This window comes from Neodiprion virginianus, chromosome 6 (genome assembly GCF_021901495.1).
Source record: "Neodiprion virginianus isolate iyNeoVirg1 chromosome 6, iyNeoVirg1.1, whole genome shotgun sequence".
NCBI classification, from domain to species: Eukaryota; Metazoa; Arthropoda; class Insecta; order Hymenoptera; family Diprionidae; genus Neodiprion; species Neodiprion virginianus.
In genome coordinates, this window is record NC_060882.1 from 6,803,452 (window position 1) to 6,821,674 (window position 18,223).

Sequence of the window (18,223 nt, forward strand, 5' to 3'; positions counted from 1 at the left end):
TATACAATCACTGCACTAGGATTACCCTTGCCGTGTTTTATGGTGTACTTGTGTAATTTGTATATTATTAACCTTACGTTTTACTCTATTTGCGACAATTTGTGAGTGTTTCTAATTTCTTGGCATATATGTATATATATACTTACGCATGTGTATATACATATATGCACATATTTAAAACTAGACTTTTACAATAAACACAGAGGTTTTAGTATATTCACATACGGATTTCTGTGTATAGGTATACTTGAATTAAAATATCCTTATCTCTAATACAGAGTTCTTAGTAATTCGCATTTGTTCTTGTAACCCAATGTCCTACATACAATGGCAAAAATCGAGATCCAACTTCACTGAGTCTCAAAGCCCTGTTGACATAAAAGCAGCTATTTGATAGAAATTATAGTTTATAGTTTACACAGCCCATTGCATGATATTTCATTATAAATACATATGTTTCAATGGATTTAGGAATAATTTATCAAATATACAAAGGTCATGTGCAAATAATAAATGAATTCGACCGCAGATTGATGTATTCATTGGAGCTTTATCAATAAATTTAAGCTTTGTTACTTCTCTTATTTTATTATGGATAATCAAAAACATTTCCGACTATTTGTGCTGTGGAAGCATGGGGATTAAACCAAATGTAGCAAAAGATTAGAAACAGTGTATGTAGAGTACGGGTATTTTTCTAATAATACAAATAGAATAGAATACCACGCCTTGCGAATTAGCTTTCCAGATAGAGATGAATGATGAATTTTGAGGACTGCATTACCGTTGTTGAATACTCTATGCCTCACAGGAAAAGAAAATCTGTAACGATAAAATTGATGCACTGGATCATCGTCGACTTTAACTTTTGAAATGTCCTACCATTTTCGAACACCTCCTATCCCCCCCTGCCACCTCCGACCATCAATGACCACTTTCGACCACCCCCTATGACCTTCTGCCAGCGCCGACCTCCTCCTACCATTTCCGAACACTTCCAACCATCCTATTTACCTATATTACTAGATCAGCTATGATATGAAAAGAGAAGAGTTATTCATTTCGAAATGGGATTCTATTCGACGCGCGCTCGATGTATTCCATAACATTAGTATTCACAATTATTCCAACAACTTTTCATTTGCTCTCTCGATCTTGAATTTTCATAGGCATAGAATCGAAACGCTGTTTTAGCTGGTCGCAAGTGAAGTATCTGCGTTGGGTGGAGGAGCAGAAATGTTTTTCGAAAAGTATTCGGATGGAAAAAAATTCAGAGTAACTGCAATACATCACGGATGCGCTAATTTTGAACGAGATGAAATGGATGCTTCGTATATGAGACAGTATTTAACGCTGCGTAGTGATTTAAAGACCTAGAAAGGTGATAGGGAGAGAAAGAACGACGCTTCTTAACACTTCGAGTGTATTTCAACACACATTTGCAAGATAGGAGCGAAATTTTTCATCATCCAACTGTCGCAGAACGACTGCGTTATTAGCTGACCCGTTAACTGAAGGATATATATTTAGTCACCGGCTGACAACGGAAGGGCCTGGCCGCTTGAGTCTGGAATCGGCAGGAGAGATGAAGTGTGTATTTCTTGTATGAAACGTGAAAACTAAAAGCATTATACATCATATCATATCATCATACATCATACATCATACATCGTACATCATACATCATCATACATAGTATCAAAGTTCGAAACCATAGCTTGGATGTCGGACGTTCAGAAAGTGACGTCACCAATTCAAAATCAGCTAGCCGAATTCCTCAGTCTGGTAACAACCGCGCAGTAGAGCGGACGGATTAGAGTCGCGCTCCGCAAATTTCGAGTCTCGGGTTCTCAACCTCCCGGATCCCGCGCTTCGGGTCCGCTACGTATTTCGAGTACCGGGTTCTCAACCTCCCGGATCCCGCGCTTCGGGTCCGCTACGCGGTGAAACTCGACTTCCAGGATAATCGCTCCGTGGTTCCTGGTTCATGTTTACAATAAATTATTTCAATTCGTTTTTCGCGCAAGCCCAAATTCGGTAGCTGTCAGTCCGCTAATAAAATTTCTCGACTTCCAGGATGAGCGCTCCGTGGTTCCTGGTTCACGTTTACAATAAATTATTTCAATTCGTTTTTCGCGCAACCCCAAATTCGGTACCTGTCAGTCCGCTAATAAAATTTCTCGACTTCCAGGATAAGCGCTCCGTGGTTCCTGGTTCACGTTTACAATAAATTATTTCAATTCGTTTTTCGCGCAACCCCAAATTCGGTAGCTGTCAGTCCGCTAATAAAATTTCTCGACTTCCAGGATAAACGCTCCGTGGTTCCTGGTTCACGTTTACAATAAATTATTTCAGTTCGTTTTTCGCGCAACCCCAAATTCGGTAGCTGTCAGTCCGCTAATAAAATTTCTCGACTTCCGGGATAAGCGCTTCGTGGTTCCTGGTTCACGTTTACAATAAATTATTTCAATTCGTTTTTCGCGCAACCCCAAATTCGGTAGCTGTCAGTCCGCTAATAAAATTTCTCGACTTCCAGGATAAGCGCTCCGTGGTTCCTGGTTCACGTTTACAATAAATTATTTCAATTCGTTTTTCGCGCAACCCCAAATTCGGTACCTGTCAGTCCGCTAATAAAATTTCTCGACTTCCAGGATAAGCGCTCCGTGGTTCCTGGTTCACGTTTACAATAAATTATTTCAATTCGTTTTTCGCGCAACCCCAAATTCGGTACCTGTCAGTCCGCTAATAAAATTTCTCGACTTCCAGGATAAACGCTCCGTGGTTCCTGGTTCACGTTTACAATAAATTATTTCAGTTTGTTTTTCGCGCAACCCCAAATTCGGTAGCTGTCAGTCCGCTAATAAAATTTCTCGACTTCCAGGATAAGCGCTCCGTGGTTCCTGGTTCACGTTTACAATAAATTATTTCAATTCGTTTTTCGCGCAACCCCAAATTCGGTAGCTGTCAGTCCGCTAATAAAATTTCTCGACCTCCAGGATAAGCGCTCCGTGGTTCCTGGTTCACGTTTACAATAAATTATTTCAATTCGTTTTTCGCGCAACCCCAAATTCGGTAGCTGTCAGTCCGCTAATAAAATTTCTCGACTTCCAGGATAAGCGCTCCGTGGTTCCTGGTTCACGTTTACAATAAATTATTTCAATTCGTTTTTCGCGCAACCCCAAATTCGGTAGCTGTCAGTCCGCTAATAAAATTTCTCGACTTCCAGGATAGGCGCTCCGTGGTTCCTGGTTCACGTTTACAATAAATTATTTCAATTCGTTTTTCGCGCAACCCCAAATTCGGTAGCTGTCAGTCCGCTAATAAAATTTCTCGACTTCCAGGATAAGCGCTCCGTGGTTCCTGGTTCACGTTTACAATAAATTATTTCAATTCGTTTTTCGCTCAACCCCAAATTCGGTACCTGTCAGTCCGCTAATAAAATTTCTCGACTTCCAGGATAAGCGCTCCGTGGTTCCTGGTTCACGTTTACAATAAATTATTTCAATTCGTTTTTCGCGCAACCCCAAATTCGGTAGCTGTCAGTCCGCTAATAAAATTTCTCGACTTCCAGGATAAGCGCTCCGTGGTTCCTGGTTCACGTTTACAATAAATTATTTCAATTCGTTTTTCGCGCAACCCCTAATTCGGTAGCTGTCAGTCCGCTAATAAAATTTCTCGACTTCCAGGATAAGCGCTCCGTGGTTCCTGGTTCACGTTTACAATAAATTATTTCAATTCGTTTTTCGCGCAAGCCCAAATTCGGTAGCTGTCAGTACGCTAATAAAATTTCTATAATTTTATAATCTTCTCATAATCTTTCTGGTAGATTATATCGATAAAAAAATTATATCAAACCTTACACATTGTTTTTGATTTGTTCTTATACTGAAAATATTTATTACTATTCAAGGTATAACCTGAGGTGGTTGAAGATGGTCGGAGGTGGACGAGGAGGAGGACGAGGAGGACGAGGATTTGTGCTGGGTGAGTAAAACACTTTTATAATATTTGATGGCAATTGTAATTATATTTCATCTGAAATATTACAAACTTGTCACGTTTACAATGAATTATTTCAATTCATTTTTCGTGCAAGCACATATTCAGTAGCCATGAATAATCTTATACAATTTATTACATTATTAATTAATTGATTAATTACATTAGTCCTTACACAATATTTTTGATGTGTTCCTATACTAAAAATATTCATTACTATTCCAGGTATTACCCGAGGTGGTCGGAGGTGGACGAGGAGGAGGACGAGCTGGACGAGGAGGAGGACCAGGTGGACGAGGAGGAGGCGGGGTGGGTCGTGGGAGAGGACCTCTCCTCTCCTCAGAGGAGAGGAGGGGGAGGGGCGGGTCGTGGGAGAGGACCTCTCCTCTCCTCAGAGGAGAGGAGGGGGAGGGGCGGGTCGTGGGAGAGGACCTCTCCTCTCCTCAGAGGAGAGGAGGGGGAGGGGCAGGGAAGGGGGAGAGGTGGGCGGGGGAGGGGGAGGGGGAGGGGGAGGGGGAGGGGGAGGGTCAGGGGTAGGGGGAGGGGGAGGGGGGGCAGGGGGAGGGGGAGGGAGGAGGGGGAGGGGGAGGGGGAGGGGGAGGGGGAGGGGGAGGGGGAGGGGGGAGGGGGGAGGGGAGGGGAGGGGGAGGGGGAGGGGGAGGGGGAGGGGGAGGGGGAGGGGGAGGGGGGAGGGGAGGGGTAGGGGGAGGGGGAGGGGGAGGGCGGGGAGGGAGGGAGGGAGGGAGGGTGGGAGGGTGGGAGGGGGGAGGGGGAGGGCGGGCGGGCGTGTAGGGGGGCGGTACTGCTCTATTAACTCTGACAGGCTCGCATCGACATCCGTCCTCCACTCTCTCCCTCCCGCCCTCCCTCCCACCCTCCCGCCCTCCCTCCCCACCCTCCCGCCCGCCCTCCCCCTCCCACCCTCCCTCCCTACCGCCCTCCCCCCTCCCCGCCCACCTCTCCCCCTTCCCTGCCCCTCCCCCTCCGCTCCTCTGAGGAGAGGAGAGGTCCTCTCCCACGACCCGCCCCTCCCCCTCCTCTCCTCTGAGGAGAGGAGAGGTCCTCTCCCACGACCCGCCCCCCCCCCCCTCCTCTCCTCTGAGGAGAGGAGAGGTCCTCTCCCACGACCCACCCCGCCTCCTCCTCGTCCACCTGGTCCTCCTCCTCGTCCAGCTCGTCCTCCTCCTCGTCCACCTCCGACCACCTCGGGTAATACCTGGAATAGTAATGAGTATTTTTAGTATAGGAACACATCAAAAATATTGTGTAAGGATTAATGTAATTAATCAATTAATTAATAATGTAATAAATTGTATAAGATTATTCATAGCTACTGAATATGTGCTTGCACGAAAAATGAATTGAAATAATTTATTGTAAATGTGACAAGTTTGTAATATTTCAGATGAAATATAATTACAATTGCCATCAAATATTATAAGAATATTAATTAATTAATTGATAATATAATAAATTGTATAAGATTATTCATAGCTACTGAATATGTGCTTGCACGAAAAATGAATTGAAATAATTTATTGTAAAAGTGACAAGTTTGTAATATTTCAGATGAAATATAATTACAATTGCCATCAAATATTATAAAAGTGTTTTACTCACCCAGCACAAATCCTCGTCCTCCTCGTCCTCCTCCTCGTCCACCTCCGACCATCTTCAACCACCTCAGGTTATACCTTGAATAGTAATAAATATTTTCAGTATAAGAACAAATCAAAAATAATGTGTAAGGTTTGATATAATTTTTTTATCGATATAATCTACCAGAAAGATTATGAGAAGATTATAAAGTTATAGAAATTTTATTAGCGTACTGACAGCTACCGAATTTGGGCTTGCGCGAAAAACGAATTGAAATAATTTATTGTAAACGTGAACCAGGAACCACGGAGCGCTTATCCTGGAAGTCGAGAAATTTTATTAGCGGACTGACAGGTACCGAATTTGGGGTTGCGCGAAAAACGAATTGAAATAATTTATTGTAAACGTGAACCAGGAACCACGGAGCGCTTATCCTGGAAGTCGAGAAATTTTATTAGCGGACTGACAGGTACCGAATTTGGGGTTGGGGGAAAAACGAATTGAAATAATTTATTGTAAACGTGAACCAGGAACCACGGAGCGCTTATCCTGGAAGTCGAGAAATTTTATTAGCGTACTGACAGCTACCGAATTTGGGGTTGCGCGAGAAACGAATTGAAATAATTTATTGTAAATATGAACCAGGAACCACGGAGCGCTTATCCTGGAAGTCGAGAAATTTTATTAGCGGACTGACAGGTACCGAATTTGGGGTTGCGCGAAAAACGAATTGAAATAATTTATTGTAAACGTGAACCAGGAACCACGGAGCGCTTATCCTGGAAGTCGAGAAATTTTATTAGCGGACTGACAGCTACCGAATTTGGGGTTGCGCGAAAAACGAATTGAAATAATTTATTGTAAACGTGAACCAGGAACCACGGAGCGCTCATCCTGGAAGTCGAGAAATTTTATTAGCGGACTGACAGCTACCGAATTTGGGCTTGCGCGAAAAACGAATTGAAATAATTTATTGTAAACGTGAACCAGGAACCACGGAGCGCTTATCCTGGAAGTCGAGAAATTTTATTAGCGTACTGACAGCTACCGAATTTGGGGTTGCGCGAAAAACGAATTGAAATAATTTATTGTAAATATGAACCAGGAACCACGGAGCGCTTATCCTGGAAGTCGAGAAATTTTATTAGCGGACTGACAGCTACCGAATTTGGGGTTGCGCGAAAAACGAATTGAAATAATTTATTGTAAACGTGAACCAGGAACCACGGAGCGCTTATCCTGGAAGTCGAGAAATTTTATTAGCGTACTGACAGCTACCGAATTTGGGGTTGCGCGAGAAACGAATTGAAATAATTTATTGTAAATATGAACCAGGAACCACGGAGCGCTTATCCTGGAAGTCGAGAAATTTTATTAGCGGACTGACAGGTACCGAATTTGGGGTTGCGCGAAAAACGAATTGAAATAATTTATTGTAAACGTGAACCAGGAACCACGGAGCGCTTATCCTGGAAGTCGAGAAATTTTATTAGCGGACTGACAGCTACCGAATTTGGGGTTGCGCGAAAAACGAATTGAAATAATTTATTGTAAACGTGAACCAGGAACCACGGAGCGCTTATCCTGGAAGTCGAAAAATTTTATTAGCGGACTGACAGCTACCGAATTTGGGGTTGCGCGAAAAACGAATTGAAATAATTTATTGTAAACGTGAACCAGGAACCACGGAGCGCTTATCCTGGAAGTCGAGAAATTTTATTAGCGGACTGACAGCTACCGAATTTGGGGTTGCGCGAAAAACGAATTGAAATAATTTATTGTAAACGTGAACCAGGAACCACGGAGCGCTTATCCTGGAAGTCGAGAAATTTTATTAGCGGACTGACAGCTACCGAATTAGGGGTTGCGCGAAAAACGAATTAAAATAATTTATTGTAAACGTGAACCAGGAACCACGGAGCGCTTATCCTGGAAGTCGAGTTTCACCGCGTAGCGGACCCGAAGCGCGGGATCCGGGAGGTTGAGAACCCGGTACTCGAAATACGTAGCCGACCCGAAGCGCGGGATCCGGGAAGTTGAGAACCCGATACTCGAAATTTGCGGAGCGCGACTCTAATCCGTCCGCTCTACTGCGCGGTTGTTACCAGACTGAGGAATTCGGCTAGCTGATTTTGAATTGGTGACGTCACTTTCTGAACGTCCGACATCCGAACTATGGTTTTGAACTTTGATACTATGTATGATGATGTATGATGTACGATGTATGATGTATGATGTATGATGATATGATATGATGTATAATGCTTTTAGTTTTCACGTTTCATACAAGAAATACACACTTCATCTCTCCTGCCGATTCCAGACTCAAGCGGCCAGGCCCTTCCATTGTCAGCCGGTGACTAAATATATATCCTTCAGTTAACGGGTCAGCTAATAACGCAGTCGTTCTGCGACAGTTGGATGATGATTGCGAAGACTGTGTTACTCGGAAAGTGAATGCACCCAGCATACGGCCAGCATCATATCGAAATCGTTAACTCTCCGATGTTCTGCAATAAGTTCTCAACTCTACAATTGAAACATCTCAGGGAGCGCAAGCGCACGATGATTTTCGGTTGTCACATCTAATTCCATTAGGGCAACTGTCTACATATTTTTCAGTCAACGTAGGAGGTGTTAGCAGGTGGTTGGAGGTGTTCGGAAATGGTAGGCGGCGGTTGACGCCGGCAGGAGGTGGCAGGGGGTGGTAGGAGGTGTTCGGAAATGGTGCGAGGTAATCGGTGGAGGTTGGGGGTGGTTGGCGGTGGATGCTTCACGCTTCTTGTCACGGGGATGATCGAGCTGATCGACATTTCTAAGTCGCAGTGGACAAGTAGTCTTACGTACTAACTTTGTACCGACTCATTCTCACGCTATCACATCTACACTGCTTTGGCTGCTACGAATGTTGGCGCGTGCCCGTTAGGTAGAGTTGATAGAGCAGAACCCTCTTACGCTCCCAGGTCCACCTGGGCCCGCTCGCCCACCGAAAACTGTTCACCAAAATTCACCCAGGGGTATCCGTCTTCATATTCTTTAGTCAACGTTGATAATACGTGAAACTGCTAATACCCCCAAACCCGCCTAAACCCGCCCAATTGCTACAAAAAATAACTCAGAGCTGTGTGTCTGTATATATCTTTAATCAAAGCTGATGTTGCGTCTAACTCTATTTTCGTGATCAAATTCTGTTTAAACTCGAGGCTCCATCAGACAATGTTAGTCACACATTAACTAGGAGTGTATTCCGAAATATACTTGCAGTACTCATAGACATATATGTCTATGGCAGTTCTGCACGTACTGGCAACCGCGTTCCGAAATCACGCGATAGCGTACTGCCGCCAGTCAGTGACGTCACCAAATTTGTGACGTTCTTGACGCTACTGCGGCTGGGACGTGAGGTAGTTGAAGTACTTGAGAGATGGCCACGTTCTCGGTGTAGTTGGAAAGTAGCGTTCCGATTTTACTGCGACTGGCTATTCGGAGTAAAATCGGAAAGCAGTTCGCAGTTGACTGCGTGACGTCACGGTCGGCAGTACCGAAAGTATATTTCGGAATACACCCTAGGGTTTTTCGAGACTAGGCTAGTGCTGCATGATGTTGGCAGCCTTGAAGTTGTTCATGACCCAAAATTCGGCTACTTTCAGTCGACGCTCATTGTAACCTCAAAACATTCCGATTTGTTTAGAGTTAAAAGCTAAGTTATGTTTGAGGTTGGACCCATGTTTATACCTCAAGTTTATGTCAAATACTGTATTTAATGTGTGAAACATGTCAATCTACCTTTGTAAATTATGTTCCGTTTTATTGCTGGAACATTTTGGACCTGTCGTGCAAACTGTGGGTGACGATTTACTGAAATACGATCGAAGGTCACTACGAGCTATAAAAGCAGCTGTAAATCTGCCGCTTAACAAAGTACGGCGTCGTCAATTTCAGATAATTTGGAAAGAAAGAACGTATTAATTGGAATTAAATCTTATCCCATTAATCTAAACTCTTCTATTTATATACAGATCAAGGAGGTGATGTGCGTTCTTATAAAGTATGGATTTGTTGAACACAGCAAAAATGATAAACTCAACGAATATATTATTGTTCACGAGCGAATTTTGATGATCCTGCGATATCCAAGGTATCGTGCTCAATGCTTTGATTAAAATAGCTTCAAGTTATATTCGATTTATTGTCCTGTTATTCTTTTCAAACTAAACTTCCTTCAAGGTACATGTTTTTCGTCAAAAGTCTGCTGGGTGACGAAGCTGAAATTATGCTAGAGGAGCTATTAAGACGAGGCTATGAAACAGCTTCGAAAATAATAGTCAAAACTTACCAAAGAGAGAAGCAACTATTGAGTGAGCGATTGTTTTTAAAAGATTTATTCAACTCTTCGTTGTTTGATTGCCATATGTACATGTAAATTCTGTAATTTTTGTCAAATCATCAGGTGACCGCCAACAACCGGTGGAAATATTGAAAGAAAAATTTGAGTCACTGGTCAAGCATCAATTTTTAATGCGTTCCATTATTACGCCAGCTGCTCTAGAGGACCCTATAGATTTAAACGTAGAAAAGCTTGACTTTAGTTTCCCAGATCTTAATCTCCTGGCACTTTCTCGAATGGCCAATGGCATCGCAGCAAACCCTGGAGACAATAATATATATTGGCGCATTAATTTCGACAGATTCACTCAAGATATCAGGTAACAATTCAAAAACCGCGAGAAATTATCAACTTGCATGAATAAAGTCATTTGCATTCATTAACTTTCTAATGAGACTGAAGTTAGTAATGTTAGAGTAACCAAATATTGAAATAAACGTCCACATTTCACAGCTTCATATCAACTGACGGAGTTCAATTTACCAAATACAAGTTTGTCCGTCTGTATTATGGTTTATTAAATTCCAGAAAATTTCAATATTGCAAAATAACGAGTTTTTATGAAACTGCGTTGTTACGATAACGCTAAGAACTTCAACCTCATACTTTATCGTGGTATATTACATTTCAGGGATCAAATCATGGTCTCTGCTATCACTAAGCGTTTTGATGACAATGCCGGAGAGCTAATGAGGCAAATGCTGAATCTAATGTACTTGCGCACAGCTGAGTGGAGGGCAACGTCAAATCCTATACCTTACGTGGAAATAAAGGATGCAGTTAGAAAGTTGAAATATCCCATGTTAATTCAACACCTAGATCAATATTTGTGCCTTATTGGTCAGTAAATTATTTTGATTATTGACCTGATATCAGTCACTGACAACGACCATTCAAATAGCATTATATCTTCAGAATCTTGAATCTCTAATTCCAGAGATATTAAATGAAAAGAAAAAAAAATGAAATCGTGTAATTGCAGAGGAAGATACTTGCCAGTTTTTAAAAAGGGTTGGAGATAGCGGAGGTGGACAGTTTAGCATAAACATGAAACAAGCTTTCACACAGTTAACGTGGACTACTCTGGAGAATATCGTCCTTGAACGATTCGGATCAAAGGCTGCAAGAATATTTAGGTCAGTATTCAACATATTACCAAACAGCACTCATATAACGTGTAAGTAATAAGATGTTCTGTCGCAGATTGGTACGTACAAGAAAATACGTCGAACAGGAACAGATCCAGCAGTTGGCGATGATACCTGCTAAGGAAGCTAAGCATTTAACGTACACGTTGCTGCAGGAGAATTATATCCATGTACAAGAATTAAAGAAGACGACGGTTTCGAATGCCCCGACAAAAATATTCTTCCTTTTTCACATAGACCTTGATCAGGTTGTCGGAATGGAAATAAGTCACTGCTATCATGCTCTTTATAATACCATACAGCGGCGGGATCACGAAAACACGGTGAATAAGAGGATGATTGAGAAACACTTGCGGGTACAAACGCTCACCAGTAACTTGAAGGAACATGGGGCCACAGAAGAACAGTTAAACGATGTCGGTATTTTGATGGATATAATTAAGTCTTTAACCCGATTTTAAGGAATGCTTATTAAGCTGAAATTGATTTGTTTCCCGTTATATTTACAGATAGCGGAAATGATGACCCCGTCTGAAAAGTTAGAACTGGGTAAAGTACAAGACATAATTAAAAAACTTGGTGCCAGCGAACTACAGATAGATGAAACGTTATTTTTGTTGACAATGTATTCACGGTATCAAGAAAAATAAAAACTTTGATATTCAATCACGTTGTTTGACAATGAGACAAGAATAATGAACAAATTTCATGAAGCCAGTGACCTCGGCGATCCAAGAGAATCTCGAAAGATGACTACCATTGGTAACATAGAGAAAACTAGGAGTTCTTCGATGGCATTCTCGGGATCCAAATATTTTTTTGTTTGTAAGGGCGTTCAAATCAGATTCCAACCCAATGAAATGCGCATAAACACATAAATACATTATACTGTAGATCAAAGCGATGTAAATAAATGAACAAGAACGCTGGTAAGTTTCAAGTAAGTGTGAGAAAATAAATATAACTGTTCAACTGTTCGTTTTATAAATAACCAAGAAGTTTAGTGACTTCATAAATTTCAAGACTTATACGCTATAGTTTCGTTTACGTACCGTTTGTTTTTCGGAAAATCTCGGAATCGTTACATTATTGCATCACGAGCAGACACATCATATTGCGCGCACAGACATATTATTGCAGAAAAACTTTGGCCAATAACTGAAGTAAAAAGGTAATAATAATTATTTACGACAACCGATATAACATATTGTTTATTTCATACGGGTATTTTATTAATATGTAATAATAATAATAATAATAATAATAATAATAAAAATAAAAATAATATTAATAATAATGATTACGCATCTAAAATACTAACAACAAAGAGTACCTAACTTTTAAATTATTACAATAAATATAATGATATATCTGTGTGTTTATTATTATATATATATATGTACACATATATATATATACAGATATATATATATATATATGTATGTATGTACCGATAGTACTGCTGGTACTGCTCTCCTAAATATCAGGATACAACAGTTCAGCATTTGAGTGTCGCTATTAACTGCTGGAAAGGTCGTACTTTTATATAAGAAGTACCCGAGATTGAGGTGGAAATCTGTTAAAGATTTTTCAACGATTTCATATAATTGTGACTGATTGAAACAAAAATAATAATAATAATAATAATAATAATACATTCATCATGGATATGTGAACCTTGTCGATTCGGTAATTGAGAAACATAACATTCGTAAGTGTAATATTATTGTTAATAAATCTTAAAAATTGCAACTCATGCGAGAACCGCGTATAATAATGACTTTTATACATCGCACCGTTACAGGCAAATTATCATAAAAATAACGTCTTGTTGCACAATTAATCGGCACTCTGTGAAACTAAACGAGTATAAAACGATATTATGGGCAATCAATGCGGATAATAAACGCTGTGCGTTATGGCGTTTATGATTATCATACTCGACTAGGTATTCGTCGCAAAACGTGGATTTTTTAACTATACTTTATGATAAAATATAATTATAGGTATATATACATCACGAATCTCATCACTCGCCTGGATGCAGAAGCGATTATTTTTCCGGCGCTTTCTTGGATTAAATAATATTCATTATTATATCGTCCACCCAAACACTATTTTACCGGACAGTAATTAATACTCCCGTAAGAACAAATCAATTGTAAATTCTATCTATGCATTATGTGTGCGCAATTGTATGCAGTGATGAAAATCTAAACATGGGTTTCAACAGATATCAAGATTCAATTAGGATTAGCTGTGTTTCACATAAAATCCGGATGGTTCAACATATTATATTAATAGTAATAATAATGGCAATAGTATTAATGGTAATAATAATAATAGTAATAATAATAGTAATAATAATATGTTTTGATTTTGTGCCTTTGATTTATTCGTTTTTTGTTTTTTGCTTTATTCGTAAATATATATATATATATATATAGATAATAATATATATATAATGTTCTTTTCTCCCTCTACAAGTATTACAGAATTGTAGATTACGAGTGAATTATTATAGTTTATCGTAGGTGTGCAGTGTTTAGATGAACGTTGGAACGTAGGTATAGATTCCTTACACGGTGACCAAACTCAACAAAAATTAAAGATGGATCTGATGCGTACATACCTATCACGTTATTACTATTTATAATAAATGTTCAGTATTCAATTTTCGTACCTCGACGTTATTTCCATTTATCCAGTCAGACAGCGTCTCTATTTACATATATACCATACGTGATTACTTTTTCTATTTTCCTCTTTTCCCCTCTCTTGTACAATCCTCCGCGCAACTGTAGATATTATAGATCTATACGTTTTTAAAGATAATTATTATACATCCTAAAATTAAGTCTGATTTTAGATGAAGCATCATTACTTTGTTTCGTTTTATATAGGTATGTATATACGAATTATTGGAATATCGAGATGGTTGTTAGTCAATTTTTTCTTTCACGTTAGTTTATACGCACAATAATAACGATCAGTACTGTAATTGGATTTAAAATTTATTACGAGATAGATTCTTTTACATTTCGCAGTCGCGTCTGGATATTTTCATCCGTACGCGATATTATCATTACAAGCTGACCAGTTGAAGCGATAACCTGTCATGCAGGTATAAAATTGTGACGTAAATTAATAATATTAAAAAGAAATTACCGATGTAATTGTTGCGCGACATTTTACCGCCAAGAATTTAAACGAAATGCGATCGACTCAGTTTTCATAAATTATCTCGTCACTGATCGAGATGAGATAGTAAGTATATATATATATATATATATATATATATATATATATATAAATTTAACAAAATTTGAGGAAGCAGTGACAGCAGTTGGGAAGTCCTATATAAAGAATAATCCATTAGCATATCATCGGATCTATCAGCCCGTGGACGATATTTATAAAAAAACATGTATATGGCACATTGGGCAAATAAAATGTAAAGACGGGCGGAAATTCTGTTCTTTACTGTATCCATCGTGTGACTACGTAATTATTTAGTTTATAAATCAATTACCGTTCCGTTCATTCGTTTCCTCGACTTTAAACAATGTCAGTTGGATCAAATTTTTCAATGTTTGTTTGATTAACGATAGCAGAAAAGAAAAGAAAAAAACAGAAATAAATCTCCAAATGAGTCGAAGATTACTAAATCACAAAATTGATAAAGGATCTATAGATGCGTACGTAAATACTGTATAATGAAATGAAACGGTTATCGCTCATATTAGCAAGTAAAATTGGTCAATATTTATATACCTCTAAGTACATGTAAGCTATGCGCAAGTGTGATTTGTTTTTCTTTTTTCATGGAAATGAATAATTAATAGTAATTAATTACAGGTATAATTGTGTGTTAGTTAGAGGAGGGGTCTAATAGTTAATCGCGGTTACCCGTGACATACACACATATATTATTATGTCGTTTTCTGCGATGAGTTTGTAAAAAAAAAAAAAACAGATTGTTTTCTTCTTCATTATTATTATTATTATTTTTTTTTTTTATTTATTGAGTATTCGAGTATCATCGAGTCTGGCATCTGACCATCCAACCTTTGCGTTGTCGTCTAGACTGGCACATATACAACCTTTTCTACCCCTAGAGTTATTAAAAGACTAATTAATAGCTTACAATAACAACAATGATAGTAATAATAATAGCAATAGCAATAGCAATAATAGTAATAATGACATGACTAATAATAAAAATAATAAATGTAATAATAATGGGTTTCGTATTTGAATTAACGATATATTCTATGAACTATATGTATATATGTATCTAAAGTACTGTATATATATATATATATACATACATATATATATATGTGCATATGTATATGTACATATATATATACTTATATATTGATAATTACACGTACGGCTACGTAGGTACATCACAATTAATATAGTTACACTGTACATTAATGATATTGACGCTAATATCGCGATTATATTTTTATATCTGTATATAATATAATATCCGTATCATTGTAACGTGTTTCCTTACGGATGAAAATGCGAATTTTCATTATTTTTTTTTTTTTTTAATATAGATGCATACATACATGTATATTTATAGGTATGTCCGTACATGTATGTACGTACCTGTAGGCATAATAATTATGAGTACGAATCCGTTATATATATAAAATAAATATTATTATAAACATATTTTTAATTTTTTTTTTTTATTTTTTTCTTATTTCCTTTTAAGCTATCCTATCTGTCGACCCAAAATGTGCATCCGTGCTGCGGCTGATCCGAGTGTTTTTGACACGAACCGGCATCAGATTGGTTACATCTTGGGGTACAGATATATCAAGGATACTGGCTCTCTTTGTAAAATTATATTAGGTACCTTGTATATAATTGCACTGATTATACATGTATATATATATATATAATATATAATAATATATAATATATCATAAATAATAGAAATGTACGAACGAAAGAAAGGAAGAGAAAAATAAAGGAAAGAGAGAAAAAAATTGGAAAAAAAAAATTAAAAAAAAAACAGCATACATTTGTAGTTAGAAGACAAAAGAAACAGAGCTGAGAATTAAAATTTGTTACAAATAGTAAATGGATATTAGTTTTTCATTCGCCAACGCGATCAGGGTGGCACAGTATGTATTTATAGTGGCAACAAGAAGATTTTAATCGAACTTCAACGGGATTACGGGTGATTATTGTGAGCGATTCGACCCGCCCCACATGCAAGTTCGTTTCTTCTCGAAAACTGTTATTTGGCACATTAGTATTAGATATCACATCAAGTTTCCGTCGTCGCCATAATCCGCCGGACCTTCTCCTTCGAGGAAAAAAGAGCCGCCCGAATCGAGTTTACCTCTACGTAACACGTGCAGCAACGGATTTGCGATTTTTATTTTACGCCTGGTTCGGCTTCTCTTGAAATTATCAGACCGTTAATTTAGAAATGGTAATATCGTCTATCGGAGAAGTGGTCGATGTTAGAAAAAAATAAATAAAAAAAATTTAAAACTGGCAGAATGTCCTTTGAACGGTTTCTGCTTTTTTTGAAACTCGTCGATTCGTCGCTGAGGTAATTTTTAAAATCCGTTATTGCATTGTTCTGGGTCATTGGCCGGGACGCGAATACGATTTGATCGAACGAACGACAGTACATAGGTATGTACGGGTAAGAGTTAAAAAACAAAAAGAAAAAAAAAAAACGGAACAACAAAATATAAGTAAACTAATAAACAAGAAGGTACGCAAAAGGAAGATCGTAAAAAAAATACACACACATATATATAATATATATATACATACAAATTAAAATTGTAAAAGGGTTCGCTCGCAAAGATAGAACGATACAACATCATCATAATATTCAACAGATAATAATTTGAAATTCATCGATTGTTAGTCTATACCGATTAATAAATAGCACTAATAATAATATCAATAATAATAATAATAATAATAATAATAATAATGACAATAATAACCGGGATAAAAAGAATAATTTAATAATAACAATTTACTAAAATTCACACAACTCATCTCTCTATTTTTCTTTCTCTCGTTCTCCAGTTTGTTTCTATACATATAACCTGCCTTATAATTACAATAATTACCTACTATTACATAGTTTAGAGTAATATTAAAGTCAATAAATTAATGATGCAAATACTATAAGTACTAAGTGTGCGTGTGCATGTGCGTCAGTGTGTGCGTGTGTGTGTGTGTGTGTTTCTGTTTATATTATTATTAATATTATATAATAGGTATAATATTATAGCGTATAAGCCGTTACAGGCTGTAAACGCGTGTTTGTGCTAGTAGATTCACATTAACCTGCCTTATTACATGGAAACTGTTTAATACATATACATATATAAATATAATACATGTTCAACGTCGATGAGCGATCTCCGTCAAAAGTATATGCCTATTCTCCTCCCTCTCCGTTGAACGAGAGAAAGTGAGAAAGTGAGAAAGAAAGAAAGAGAGAAAGAGAGGAGAAAAAAAAGAAAGAGAGCGAGAGAGACAGAAAAGACAATTGTTAAAAGTAGATATACATACGTGTATGGCGTGTATTAGGCAAGTGTGCGCAGATTTGAAAGTTATATAATACCTAAGATGCGCGAATGAGGAGTGTGACGATGTGAAGTGTTATAGTTACAATGCGAAACGATAACGTGTCGCTTATCCGTCTGTAGTTTTTCATCGATTTATTTTCATGTTCATTCAATATGTGCATGCAGCCCTTTTCCTTTTGCCAAAGTTCAAACCTGGATGAAACGAATAAAGAAGGGACGCTTGATATGAGACCGGACTCTTTTGATCCGTCATCAAAATCGTACAAGGTTATTAGTCAAAATCAATCATCATTACAAATAGGACTGGGAAGAATTAGGAACAAGATTTTTCTTTTTCTGTACGTGATCTATATGGAAACCCGGCAAATATAACATTCTGGGATACAAAGTAGTGCGCTTTGGCAAACCAACGGAACGTTATATTACGATTACCAATATTACTACTACTATTATTATTACTGTTTTTTTAAATTATTATTATCATTACCGTTATTATGATTACC

General features: G+C 38.2%; 1 protein-coding gene across 1 annotated transcript; it reads left to right on the forward strand.

The window, feature by feature from the left end:
* The first annotated feature begins 9,121 nt into the window (after positions 1-9,121).
* LOC124306892 (DNA-directed RNA polymerase III subunit RPC3) lies at positions 9,122-11,799 on the forward strand. The gene is made up of 8 exons (XM_046768018.1): positions 9,122-9,519; positions 9,618-9,736; positions 9,826-9,956; positions 10,049-10,304; positions 10,617-10,825; positions 10,968-11,121; positions 11,189-11,549; positions 11,643-11,799. The coding sequence occupies exons 1-8, from the start codon at positions 9,373-9,375 to the stop codon at positions 11,781-11,783; spliced, it is 1,518 nt and encodes a 505-aa protein (XP_046623974.1). The 5' UTR covers positions 9,122-9,372; the 3' UTR covers positions 11,784-11,799.
* The last annotated feature ends 6,424 nt before the right edge of the window (positions 11,800-18,223 follow it).